This window comes from Triticum aestivum, chromosome 5B, assembly GCF_018294505.1.
Source record: "Triticum aestivum cultivar Chinese Spring chromosome 5B, IWGSC CS RefSeq v2.1, whole genome shotgun sequence".
Taxonomy (NCBI): domain Eukaryota; kingdom Viridiplantae; phylum Streptophyta; class Magnoliopsida; order Poales; family Poaceae; genus Triticum; species Triticum aestivum.
The window spans coordinates 441,048,084-441,062,127 of NC_057807.1; the positions used below are offsets into that span (position 1 = coordinate 441,048,084).

Sequence of the window (14,044 nt, forward strand, 5' to 3'; positions counted from 1 at the left end):
GAGCCTAGCGCCAGAGGAGGCTGCATATGCTACCCATGCATCCAATTTCTTAACCATTTTAACATCCAGGGACTCCAACTCAATGTTCTAAAGAGCGGAATATGTAACTGGAACTCCCAAATATTTCATAGGTAAAGATCCCACACGACAGCCAAACAGATCAGCATATATACTGTCTGTGTCATTATCCCCTCCCACCACAAACACTTCGCTCTTATCATAGTTAATTTTTAAACCAGACATGAGTTCGAAAAGATACAACAACAGCTTGATGTTGACAGCTTTGTCAACATCATGTTCAAAGCACAGGACAGTATCGTCCGCGTACTGAAGGATGCCTACCCCTCCTTCTATCAGCCCAGAAGCTAGCCCCTTAATGAGATTATTTTTTTGGGCTGAAATGACCATCTTAGTCAGGCATTCTGCCGCAAGATTAAAAAGGAACGGAGAATGTGGGTCACCTTGTCTCACCCCCTTAGCGCTCTGGATATAGGGTCCTATCTCATCATTGATCTTAACACTAACCGTGCCATTCCTAAGGATTTGAGACACCCACCCGCACCATTTTGAGTTAAAACCCCGTTTAACATGACAATCCAGTAGGAACTCCCAGTTGACTTTGTCATAAGCTTTCTCAAAGTCAATCTTAAATATTACTCCCACATCCTTTTTTATATGAGTATAGTGCAGTACCTCATGCAAGGATAGAATGCCATCCACAATGTGTCTCCCCTTAATGAAAGCATTCTGCTGGATGCTAAAGATTTTGTTAGCAACCTTCGCAGCTCTAAGATCCATAACTTTCGTGATCAATTTGTACGGGCACCTCAGCAAGCAAATAGGTCGATATTGTTGTATTCTCTTTGCCTCCGCAGATTTAGGGAGTAATGTGATAACCCCATATTCAAGCGTTGAACATCTAATTTTCCCTCATAGAATCACTCAAAGAGATTGAACAACTCCGGACTCACAACGTCCCAGCAATGTTGATAGAATTCTGCAGGAATATTGTCCGGTCCAGGAGCGCGATTAGGTTTCATCGCAAACAATGCTGTCTTGATTTCCTCAAGAGAGAAAGGGCGGGTCAGGTACTCATTATCCTCAGGCATGATGTTTTCATCCTGGGACCATAATGAAGCATCGATTTGGCAAATGTTGCCAGGGGCTGGTCCAAACAACTCTCTGTAGTAATTGGTAGCATGGGATAGCAGGTTTTTGGTCCCTTCTATAACCACAGAACCACACTCCAATGAAACCATGGAATTCCAATTGTGCATGTTTAACATGCTTTGTTGATGGTGGAGTATTAACGAAACGCAGCAAAATATTGTCCAGGGGATTTAGTGCACACACTAAATGCGTATTGAAACAACCAGGAATTCAGTTCTTATGTTTATCTGTCACTAGCTGCTTCATTTGATGAGCTGGTACTGCAAATCTGGTGTCCAACTAGCAGAAACTTATAGCAGCACAATAGGCTTACATCCATAGGTAAATGGTTCTAGTTCTCATGGATCACGAATTCAGGCGTCCCATATCATGACGACTGCGATGACACCGACGCCAAGCACGACGGCCAGCCACCGGCCGAGGGGCGTGTCGGCGGCGACGGGCCTCTGGGGCTTGTACCCCTTGGCGAGGAGGTGGTTGATGGAGACGTAGACAAAGATGCCCGTGGCGAGGCCCATGGAGATGGCGTAGATCCAGTCGGCCACCCGGCCCTCCGTGGTGGCGTCGATGAGTATGCCGACGCCGACGCCGATGGGGCTGGAGACGGCGAAGGCGAAGGCGTAGCCGAAGCAAGAGAGGAGGGGGCGGTTGGGGAGCATCGGCAGCAGCGAGATGCCCATGGCGATCGCGGCCAAGATCTTGTGCAGGCTGATGGTCCACAGCGCCTTCCACGCGTCGGCTTTCGTCTCTGCAAGTAAATTCAACGGAATCTGAAATGCTAATTGCTTGAAGCGGATGCGCGAGGAAGTCGCGAGCATCTTTTGATTCAAGAAGTATCAATCTCTGTCTCTATCTTACCAGCAACTCCGACGGCGATGCCTTCGAAGACGGAGTGGAAGCAGAGCGCGGCGATGAGGAGTACGCCGTCGCCGAGGGTGCTCGCGCTGCGCAGCATGGATGCAGTCGACGGTCCGTGCGCGTCCTGTACGTGCACCACAACCAAGTCAATCCATATCTCCATCAATACTGTACGAAATACACAGAGCTGTCTGCTAGTCCGAGTGGTTGTCAAATTAACACTTGGTTCGGAGGCTGCACTTACAGATGTTTGTGGTTCGATGCTGTTGCCGTTGGTGCTGCTCAGCTTGCCCTCCTCCAGCGCTCCTGGAAGTTTGTAAACAGGGGTGGATTCTGAACATTAAAGCATGACTAATAATAAGATCGCAGGAGTAACAATAAGGCCGTGAAAATGCACATCGAAAGATTGCCAATCACGTAGCACGTAGCGCCCGCCCCAGAATAGAAAGGGAGCAAATTTGCATTTAGATTTAACCAAACGTACGCGCACGGCGCAGCTGCCACCTTTACACCGCCGGCCAGCTGGTGTATGCGCAGATATAGCAGTTAGTTTCAGCGGAGAACGTGCGACCTGCTGATGCTGCTCACCTGCACTGCGCCGACGGCGAACTGCGTGCCCAGCGCCAGGAACGCCTCATTCCACCGCATGAAGTAGGGGGACACTCCGCCGGCCAGGGTGCCCGCGAAGACCGGCGCCAGGCACCACAGCTTCACCGCCACCAGCCCCGGCGCCCGCAGATCCGGCTTCGCCTTCGCGCTGCCGTCCGCGTCGCCGTCGTGGTCGCCGCCGCCTCCATGGGCCCAGGTGGTGCTCGCGGACGCGCTGAGCCAAAGGACGAGAAGGAGGAGGTGGCGGGAGCTGGTGGCCGATGCCATGCCCATGCCCGTGCGTGCCGGTGCTGTGCTGGGCAGTGCGGAAGGTAGATAGGAGCCGAGGACGAGGAGGGGATTTATACGTGGGCGGGAAGCTTGCAAGGGGCTGATGTGTAGGCCAATGTGTTGCCGGAGTACAACTTTTTTCTCGGGGTAGTACTCTTTCTTAAATTGTTCTTGAGTAGTAAAATTTTAAACGGCCACCATGGTTCACTCGTCTCGGCCCCGTGTCGCCCCCCGCGGGCGGCCCGGGTGCTCGAACCCTAGCCGCCGTCCCCAACCCCCACCCTCCTCCCCTCCCCCCGTCGCCGCCGTCGGGCGCCGTCGGGCAAAGCCCGCGCGGTGTCGGCGGCGGCGGGTGCTACCTCTTTTAGAACTGCGTTGGATTTTCGCGAAGAGGAGAGGATGATGCAGTAAAGTAGCGTAAGTATTTTCCTCAGTTTTTGAGAACCAAGATATCAATCCAGTAGGAGATCACGCACAAGTCTCTCGTACCTACACAAAACGATAGCAACTCGCAACCAACGCTTAGGGGTTATCAATCCCTTCAATGTCACTTACGAGAGTGAGATCTGATAGAGAAAATATTTTTTGTATTTTTGATAGATAGATGCAAAGTAAAAAGTAAAAGGTAAAGTAAAAACAAAGCAAGTAAATAAAGTAATGGAGATTGATATGATAAGAATAGACCCGGGGGCCATAGGTTTCACTAGTGGCTTCTCTCAAGAGCATAAGTATTCTACGGTGGGTGAACAAATTACTGTTGAGCAATTGATAGAAAAGCGAATAATTATGAGATTATCTAGGTATGATCATATATATAGGCATCACGTCCAAGACAAGTAGATCGAAACAATTCTGCATCTACTACTATTACTCCACTCATCGACCGCTATCCAGCATGCATCTAGAGTATTAAGTAAAACAGAGTAATGCTTTAAGCAAGATGACATGATATAGAGGGATAAATTCATGCAATATGATAAAAAACCCATCTTGTTATCCTCGATGGCAACAATACAATACGTGCCTTGCAACTCTTTCTGTCACTGAGTAAGGACACCGCAAGATTGAACCCAAAGCTAAACACTTCTCCCATTGCAAGAACTACCAATCTAGTTGGCCAAACAAAACGGATAATTCGAAGAGATTTGTAAAAATAACTCAATCATACATAAAAGAATTCAGAGAAGAATCAAATATTATTCATAGATAAGCTGAATCATAAACCCACAATTCATCGGCCTCAACAAACACACCGCAAAAAGAAGATTACATCGAATAGATCTCCACAAGAGAGGGGGAGAACATTGTATTGAGATCCAAAAAGAGAGAAGAAGCCATCTAGCTAATAACTATGGACCCGAAGGTCTGAAGTAAACTACTCACACTTCATCGGAGAGGGTATGGTGTTGATGTAGAAGCCCTCCGTGGTAGATGCCCTCTTCGGCGGAGCTCCGGAACAGGCCCCAAGATGGGATCTCGCGGATACAGAAGGTTGCGGCGGTGGAATTAGGATTTTGGCTCCGTATCTGATCTGACGGGGGTACGTAGGTATATATAGGAGGAAGGAGTACGTCGGTGGAGCAACAGGGGGCCCACGAGGTAGGGGGTGCGCCCAGGGGGGCCGCCCTCCACCCTCGTGACCGCCTCTGGCTCTTCTTGGAGTAGGGTCCAAGTCTCCTGGATCACGTTCGGTGAGAAAATCACGTTCCCGAAGGTTTTATTCCGTTTGGACTCCGTTTGATATTTTGTTTCTTCGAAATATTGAAATAGGCAAAAAAAACATCAATTCTGGGCTGGGCCTCCGATTAATAGGTTAGTCCCAAAAATAATATGAAAGTGGAAAATAAAGCCCAATATAGCCCAAAACAGTAGACAAAGTAGCATGGAGTAATCAAAAATTATAGATACGTTGGAGACGTATCAAGCATCCCCAAGCTTAATTCCTGCTCGTCCTCGAGTAGGTAAATGATAAAAAAGAATTTTTGATACGGAGTGATACTTTGGCATAATTTTCAATGTAAATCTTCTTAATTGTGACATGAATATTCAGATCCAAAAGATTCAAGACAAAAGTTCATATTAACATAAAAGTAATAATACTTCAAGTATACTAATCAAAGCAATCATGTCTTGTCAAAATAGCATGGTTAAAGAAAGTTATCCCTATAAAATCATATAGTCTGGCTATGCTCTATCTTCATCACACAAAGTATTTAATCATGTACAACCCCGATGACGAGCCAAGAAATTGTTTCATACTTTAGTAATCTCAAAACCTTTTCAACTTTCATGCAATACATGAGCGTGAGCCATGGACATAGCACTATAGGTGGAATAGAATGGTGGTTGTGGAGAAGACGAAAAAGGAAAAGATAGTCTCACATCAACTAGGCGTATCAACGGGCTATGGAGATGTCCATCAATAGATATCAATGTGAGTGAGTAGGGATTGCCATGCAACGGATGCACTAGAGCTATAAGTATATGAAAGCTCAACAAAAGAAACTAAGTGGGTGTGCATCCAACTTGCTTGCTCAAGAAGACCTAGGGTACTTTTGAGGAAGCCCATCATTGGAATATACAAGCCAAGTTCTATAATGAAAAATTCCCACTAGTATATGAAAGTGATAACATATGAGACTCTCTATCATGAAGATCATGGTGCTTATTTTGAAGCACAAGTGTGGAAAAGGATAGTAGCATTGTCCCTTCTCTTTTTTTCTCTCATTTTTTTCTTTTTTTTTCTTTTGGTGGGCTTCTTTGGCCTCTTTTTTTTGGGCTTCTTTGGCCTCTTTTATTTTTCATAAAGTCCGGAGTCTCATCCTGACTTATGGGGAAATCATAGTCTCCATCATTCTTTCCTTACTGGGACAATGCTCTAATAATGATGATCACCACACTCTTATTTTTCTTACAACTCAACAATTACAACTCGATACTTAGAACAAGATATGACTCTATATGAATGCCTCAGGCGGTGTACCGGGATATGCAATGAATCAAGAGAGACATGTATGAAAATTATGAAGATGGCCTTGCCACAAATACAATGTCAATTACATGTTCATGCAAAGAGCAATATGACAAAAGTAATGTGTGTCATATTAACGGAACGGTGGAGAGTTGCATGGCAATATATCTCGGAATGGCTATGGAAATGCCATAATAGGTAGGTATGGTGGCTGTTTTGAGGAAGGTATATGGTGGGTGTATGATACCGGCGAAAAGTGCGCGGTATTAGAGAGGCTAGCAATGGCGGAAAGGTGAGAGTGCATATAATCCATGGACTCAACATTAATCAAAAGAACTCATGCACTTATTGCAAAAATTTAGAAGTCATCAAAAACCAAAGCATTAAACGCATACTCCTAGGGGGATAGATTGGTAGGAAAAGACCATCGCTCGTCCCTGACTGCCAATCATAAGGAAGACAATCAATAAATAAAATTGTGCTCCGACTTCATCACAAGCGGTTCACCATACGTGCATGCTACACGAATCACAAACTTCAACGCAGGCATTCTTTAAATTCATAATTACCCCTACTAGCATTGCTTTAATATTATCACCTCCATATCTCAAAACAATTATCAAGCATCAAACTTATCTTAGTATTCAACGCACTCAAAAGAAAGTTTCACAAATCTTGAATACCAAGTATATTAACTTTAAGCAAATTACCATGCTATTAACAACTCTCAAAATAATCTAAGTGAAGCATGAGAGATCAATAGTTTCTTTAAAACAAATCCACCACCGTGCTCTTAAAGATCTAAGTGAAGCACTAGAGCAAAAATTATTACGCTCAAAAGATATAAGTGAAGCACTATGAGCAAAACTATCAAACTCAAAAGATATAAGTGAAGCACAAAGCGTATTCTAGCAAATTCCAAATCATGTATGGCTCTCTCAAAAGGTGTGTACAGCAAGGATGATTGTGGCAAACTAACAAGCAAAGACACAAATAATAAAGACGCTCCAAGCAAAACACATATCATGTAGTGAATAAAAATATATCTCCAAGTAAATTACCGATGGAAGTAGACACAAGAGGGGATGCCTTCCGGGGCATCCCCAAGCTTTGACTTTTTGGTGTCCTTGGATTACCTTGGGGGTGCCATGGGCATCCCCAAGCTTAGGCTCTTGCCACTCTTTGTTCCATAATCCATCAAAAGAATTCACCCAAAACTTGAAAACTTCACAACACAAAACTCAATAGAAATCTCGTGAGCTCCATTAGTGAAAGAAAACAAAAGACTACTTCAAGGTACTGTAATCTTTATTTATATTGGTGTTAAACCTACTGTATTCCAACTTCCTTATGGTTTATAAACTAATTTATTAGCCATAGATGTATTGAAATAAGCAAACAACAAACGAAAAACAGAATCTGTCAAAAACAGAACAGTCTGTAGCAATCTGTAACTAACGCAAACTTCTGGACCTCTAAAACTTCTACTAAAATAGGACGTACTGGAAAATTTGTTTATTGATCAGCAGCAAAAAGAATCAATGCAAAAGCTCGTTCCTGTGATTTATTGATTTTTTTCTTGTGAGCGCAAAAGTTTTTGTTTTTCAGCAGAATCAAATCAACTATCATCATAGCTTATCATATAGGTTGTACTTGGCACAAACACTAATTAAAACACAAAACCACATCTAAACAGAAAGTAGAAACAAAATTTGGCACTAAACAGGAACAAAAACAAAGAACACAAAATAAAATTGGGTTGCCTCCCAACAAGCGCTATCGTTTAGTGCCCCTAGCTAGGCATAAAAGCGAAGATAGATCTAACGAATGCCATAATAATAGGATAGATCTTGAAAACTCATCTCATATTCTCTATGTTCAGCGGCAAGCTTCCTTTGAGGCAAGCAAAAGTAATCAGAAGGGCTAAAATTTGTAGGACAAAGGTCCCCAAGATAAATAAAGGGAGGAATATGATCCTCTTTCGGCCCTTCATAGTGCGCAACTATTTCATCACTAAAAGCATTTTTTTGGCAAAATTTTGTGAGCCTATACTCAAGAGAGTATCCTAGCTCATCGTTCCGAAGAGCAAAGTCATTATTAAGCTCGTTAATGCAATCAATCAAGACTTTGGTAGGAACCTTTTTTCTAAGGTTTTCATTGAAAGCGACATAGTCGGAAGATTGAAAACGTCTAAATTCCTCTTGATCATAAAGGATTGCTTCTATGGGAGGACGACCGGTGTCCACCCTATAGTGCGCAAAGATTTCTTTGGCTTCTCTAATGATAAATCTAAACTCATGAGCCAGAAAGATAGTAACAGCGCGCTTAATAGAGGAATGCTCAATATTAGAAAATTCCAAGAAAATTCTATGAATGCAAGGATGCATGTGCATAAATTGTCTTTCAAGTTTAACTACAAGCATAGCGATAGCATCCGCAAGACTACTTGTTTTATGAAGGATAGAACCACCCAAGGATGGTAAAACACCGGTACAAGTAAAGAAATCTTGAATAACACCTTTGCCAATAATGTTACAACTGACGATTCAGAACTTTTTAGTATGCAAGATATGGGGTTCATCGGCCGGAGCCTCGGGATTTTCTATGCCATTATTATTGTCCATATCGACGATAATCTCCCCAGTTTCAGACATGGCGGCAAACAAAAAGGTGAGCAAAGAAAAAAAGGCAAAAGAGAAAGAGAGGAGGAGATTGGGAAAGAGAGGGCGAATAAAACGGCAAGGGTGAAGTGGGGGAGAGGAAAACGAGAGGCAAATAATGTAATGCGAGAGATAGGGATTGTGATGGGTACTTGGTATAGTTGACTTTTGTGCGAACTCCCAGGCAACGGTGCCAGAAATTCTTCTTGCTACCTCTTTTAGCACTGCGTTGGATTTGCCCGAAGAGGAGAGGATGATGCAGTAAAGTAGCGTAAGTATTTCCCTTAGTTTTTGAGAACCAAGGTATCAATCTAGTAGGAGATCACGCACAAGTCCCTCGTACCTACACAAAACGATAGCAACTCGCAACCAACGCTTAGGGGTTGTCAATCCCTTCACGGTCACTTACAAGAGTGAGATCTGATAGAGATAATATTTTTGGTATTTTTGATAGATAGATGCAAAGTAAAAAGTAAAAGGTAAAGTAAAAACAAAGCAAGTAAATAAAGTAATGGAGATTGATATGATAAGAATAGACCCGGGGGCCATAGGTTTCACTAGTGGCTTCTCTCAAGAGCATAAGTATTCTACGGTGGGTGAACAAATTACTATTGAGCAATTGATAGAAAAGCGAATAATTATGAGATTATCTAGGTATGATCATGTATATAGGCATCACGTCCAAGACAAGTAGATCGAAACGATTCTGCATCTACTACTATTACTCCATTCATCGACCGCTATCCAGCATGCATCTAGAGTATTAAGTAAAACAGAGTAACGCTTTAAGCAAGATGACGTGATGTAGAGGGATAAATTCATGCAATATGATAAAAACCCCATCTTGTTATCCTCGATGGCAACAATACAATACGTGCCTTGCAACTCTTTCTGTCACTGAGTAAGGACACCGCAAGATTGAACCCAAAGCTAAACACTTCTCCCATCACAAGAACTACCAATCTAGTTGGCCAAACAAAACGGATAATTCGAAGAGACTTGTAAAGATAACTCAATCATACATAAAATAATTCAGAGAAGAATCAAATATTGTTCATAGATAAGCTGGATCATAAACCCACAATTCATCGGTCTCAACAAACACACCGCAAAAAGAAGATTACATCGAATAGATCTCCACAAGAGAGGGGGAGAACATTGTATTGAGATCCAAAAAGATAGAAGAAGCCATCTAGCTAATAACTATGGACCCGAAGGTCTGAAGTAAACTACTCACACTTCATCGGAGAGGCTATGGTGTTGATGTAGAAGCCCTCCGTGGTAGATACCCTCTCCGGCGGAGCTCCGGAACAGGCCCCAAGATGGGATCTCGCGGATACAGAAGGTTGCGGCGGTGGAATTAGGTTTTTGGCTCCGTATCAGATCTGATGGGGGTACATAGGTATATATAGGAGGAAGGAGTACGTCGGTGGAGCAACAGGGGGCCCACGAGGCAGGGGGCGCGCCCAGGGGGGCGCCCTCCACCCTCGTGACCGCCTCTGGCACTTCTTGGAGTAGGGTCCAAGTCTCCTGGATCACGTTCGGTGAGAAAATCACGTTCCCGAAGGTTTTATTCCGTTTGGACTCCGTTTGATATTCTGTTTCTTTGAAATACTGAAATAGGCAAAAAACAACAATTCTGGGCTGGGCCTCCGGTTAATAGGTTAGTCCTAAAAATAATACGAAAGTGGAAAATAAAGCTCAATATAGTCCAAAACAGCAGACAACGTAGCATGGAGTAATCAAAAATTATAAATACGTTGGAGACGTATCAGCGGTATCTCCTCTGACCACTCCTGGAGCGAGGCCGTGGGGGGCTTCTTCCTTGACCGATGGCGGAGTTCGGAGGCCGACGCGTCGGGCGGGGCGCGTATGCATGCGGCGGTGTGTGGCGGCGTAGCGGCTGGCCGGTGGCGGCGCGTCGAGGCAGAGCGCGCGGGCCGGTGGCGGCACGACGCTCTCTTCTTGACATGGCTAGGGTCGGCCAGATCTGCGCTCGATGGAGGAGGGGCTGGCGGCCGGAGCTCGGCAGGAGGCCCAGTGGAGCGGCGGGCCGAGCAGGAGCAGGCAGCAGCTTGTTGGTGGGCACGGGTGCTGGTGGCGCGGTCCGGAGGCAGCGGTGCAAGTCCATGGCCAGACCGATGGCGGCGGCGCTGCGATGGCTCGGCCAAGATGGAGTCTTGGCGAGCAGCGAGCGGCCGACCACCTTTGTTCAGTGTGGCGAGCAGCGAGGATCTCTCGGTGGTGCGGCTGGTTCTTCATGGAGATGCGGTTCCGACCATTGCAAGGCTGTCCCTTGGAGTGGCGACGGCTGTTGCGGGCGGCTCTGGTCCTTGCCGGAGGTGCGGGGTGGCTGTGGTTCCTGTCCTGGCTGGGTGTCAGTGATGTGGCCTGTGTTCTCCTTGTCGTGTGTTTGGTTGTAGACCCTCGGCTTGCAGCTGCGTTGCTGAAGTGCTGCTGTGGCGGCGGTGTGAAGCTCCTGGGACGGTGTTGCCCAATTCCTGGTGGTGTGGTGAGGTGCGACGCGCGGATGAAAATCTTGCTTGGCTTTCATGGGGCCGGCGGCGATGGCACCCGTGGATGTCATCCCCCTCGTTGGAGGCGTCGTCGAGGCATGTTCGTCATGTCCCTCGCTCACTCGGAGTTGTGGCTGTCTCCGGGCGAAAGCCTCGATTCGGTGTTGGATCGGCACAAGGGCGGCGTCTTCGACATCATTTCTCTGTTGGGAGCTTTGTGTTGGAGACATGGCTAGTTCCTTGACGCTCTCCTCCGTTGTTCGTCGCTGTCCTCTCTGTTCCACGACAGCGCTATGTACGCCCATAGCCGGTGTGTCCAAGACGGCGTCTTTCTCGGATCGGATCGAGTCCTGCCACCCGCTTGCCACTTCCTCTTAGGCGATAAGAGTGGATGGTGTGTCGACAAGTGAAGCTCTCCGGAAGTTGGTGGTCTTTGGAGGTGTCCGGCGTCAGTCGAGATGCGGTGTTGTGTTTTAGTTTGGTTAGGCTCTTTGTGTTGTAGTTTGCTTGCGGTGTTGTTCGTCTTTGGTGTGGTGTTGTGCTACTCTCATTGTTCGCAGCGAGTGTAGTTTCTTGTAACTGAAATTCCGCCTTCTATAAAGCTATGGTACGCCTAGGCGTACTCTCGAAAAAGAAGTAGTATTTTTTTACAATCAAATCCTCCTTTATTCAGTCATAACAATCGCTGCATCATTTACAATCAAAGGAATCACTGCATCAGCGCATGAATTCCAACCAAGTATTTGAAGGTGAAAATCTAGCTAGCCTAGTAAGTTCGTGAGCTGTATGATAACTCACTCTATTACAATTATCAAAGATAGCATGATTAAAATCTAGAGACATAAAGTAAGAGTCATCGAAGATGGCAATGGCCACTCAAGAAGAATAACCATTTTTAATGTTGTGACCACCTCCACACTGTATGAGTTGATCTTAGTTTTACTGCAACCAACAGTTCGAGGTAGATTCATCCCAAATCTCGTAGTGAACGAGTCAAACATATATCAGTTTTTCCATTTGCCGCCGCAATGAATTTTCCTTCATGGTCATGTAAAACCGCCCCAACCGTTCCAACAAATGAATCATTAGGAACCAACATCTACATTCATTTAGTGTAGCCATACCTACGTTTCAACCATGTAGCCGATTTCACCTTGGCCTTTGGACTCCAAGAAATAATGAAATTAGTCGCTAAACCTCTCACCGCCTAGTTAATTTGGGCAGCGTTCTGAGACGCTTCCCCTTGGGTCAACTTGCGATGTTCAAACCATAAGTACCATGCAGGAGTGGCCATTGTCTCCTTTAGCTTGGGAAGCCCGAGAACTTGGATATCCTTCTCAGGAAGGCATAACAAATGTTCCAAGATTGCTTCGTCGGCCCTGTCCACCTTAATTTTTCTTTTTTGATAATATCATAAATCCCAAGCATCTTCCACACTTGCTCTGGTAAGGTGCATTCAAACAACAAATGCTTGATCGATGTTATCAGGACCTAGTTTACATGCAAGACAACTTGGGTTAATCTTTAGGTGTTTGTTTGCCAAGATCGTGCGGCTGGTGTTCTCGAGTAGTACTTTGTATAGCTTTGCTATACCTACCTATACTTTAGGTTTTGGATTAAATTTACCCAAATGATAAATGTCAAACGTGTGGCATGAAGCACTCCGGCCCTCACATTTTATAAAACTAAAGTTGCCATCCAAAAAGAAAAATAAACCAAAAAAAACTGAAATTTCCAATCCGAAAAGAAAGTTGCCGTGCTTGGCAACTAAAGTTGTCATCCTAGCATCATTAAACTTGCCATAAAAACGTTCGGAGTTGGCATGTGTTCGTGTCACATGGGTGTCACTTACCAGGGTCCTAAATTTAAAACAGACAGGTCCGCACGATGAATTCGGGGGATGGGGGAGTGGGCCAATTAAATATGGACAAATCATCCCTCACGTAGGTTATGACGGGTTATGTAGGTTTGACATTATTGGTATTTTGTATTACCGTGGGAGGATTCGCGACACCTATACTCGTGCACGCTTCCTCATGTATAACTTTAATCATGTTTATAGACAAAAATATGTACATTCAAAATACCAAATACATATGACAACCCTTTGTTGGTCTAATCATCCTCTACGTGCTTCAGGTTCTCGGTCATTAGGCTTACATCGGTTTGCTATTCTCTCTGGAAGGAAAAGATCGAAAACGGTGTCTTTCTACGTGTTTATCTCTTTGGTCATAGGGAACCCGTACTATGAAGAGGGAATCCACATCGGAAAGAGTTGGGGGAATCATTGCACGTACACTTCTGCCACACCCTCCGCTGCCTTCCACGTTTTGTGTGTGAGAGAGCTCCCTTTCTTTTTCAACTGCCCATTGTGTTCTCCCAGCGGTTGTACCGCTCGTACGAGTGGTTGTACCGCTGGCGCCTGGCACTTACCCAACCACCACCCCTGGGGTGATACCCTGGGGATGAACAGCCCTATCATGACCAAGCGGTTGTACCGCTGCTCCCAGGCGGTTGTACCGCCAACATGCTTAAAAAATTGATTTTGGGTGTCTCTTGCGGTTGTACCAGCCAAGTACCGCTCAACAAGCGACCCGGTTTCTATTTTGATGTGGTACTTGGGCGGTGGTGGTCCGGTTGGTCCGGTTGTGCCCCGCAAACCGGTACTACCGGTGCGCTAAGCGGTTCTACCGCTTGGGACTTAGCCACTCAAGTGTCCAGGGCCAAGCGGTTGCACCTGTTGGGGAACGTTGCAGAAAATAATAAAAATTCTACGGTTTCACCAAGATCAATCTATGAGTTCATCTAGCAACGAGAGAGAGGAGTGCATCTAGATACCCTTGTAGATCGAGCGGAAGCGTTCAAGAGAACGGGGTTGAGGGAGTCGTACTCGTCGTGATCCAAATCACCGGAGATCCTAGCACCGAACGGACGGCACCTCCGCGTTCAACACACGTACGGTCAGCGTGACGTCTCCTCCTTCTTGATCC

At 45.4% G+C, this 14,044-nt stretch overlaps 1 protein-coding gene across 1 annotated transcript; it reads right to left on the reverse strand.

Annotated features, from left to right (window-relative positions):
- Nucleotides 1-1,405: 1,405 nt before the first annotated feature.
- LOC123114848 (zinc transporter 2-like) lies at nucleotides 1,406-2,936 on the reverse strand. The gene is made up of 5 exons (XM_044536238.1): nucleotides 2,617-2,936; nucleotides 2,439-2,550; nucleotides 2,273-2,334; nucleotides 2,029-2,152; nucleotides 1,406-1,918 (listed from the first exon to the last, which is right to left on the reverse strand). The coding sequence occupies exons 1-5, from the start codon at nucleotides 2,908-2,910 to the stop codon at nucleotides 1,524-1,526; spliced, it is 987 nt and encodes a 328-aa protein (XP_044392173.1). The 5' UTR covers nucleotides 2,911-2,936; the 3' UTR covers nucleotides 1,406-1,523.
- Between the last annotated feature and the right edge of the window lie 11,108 nt (nucleotides 2,937-14,044).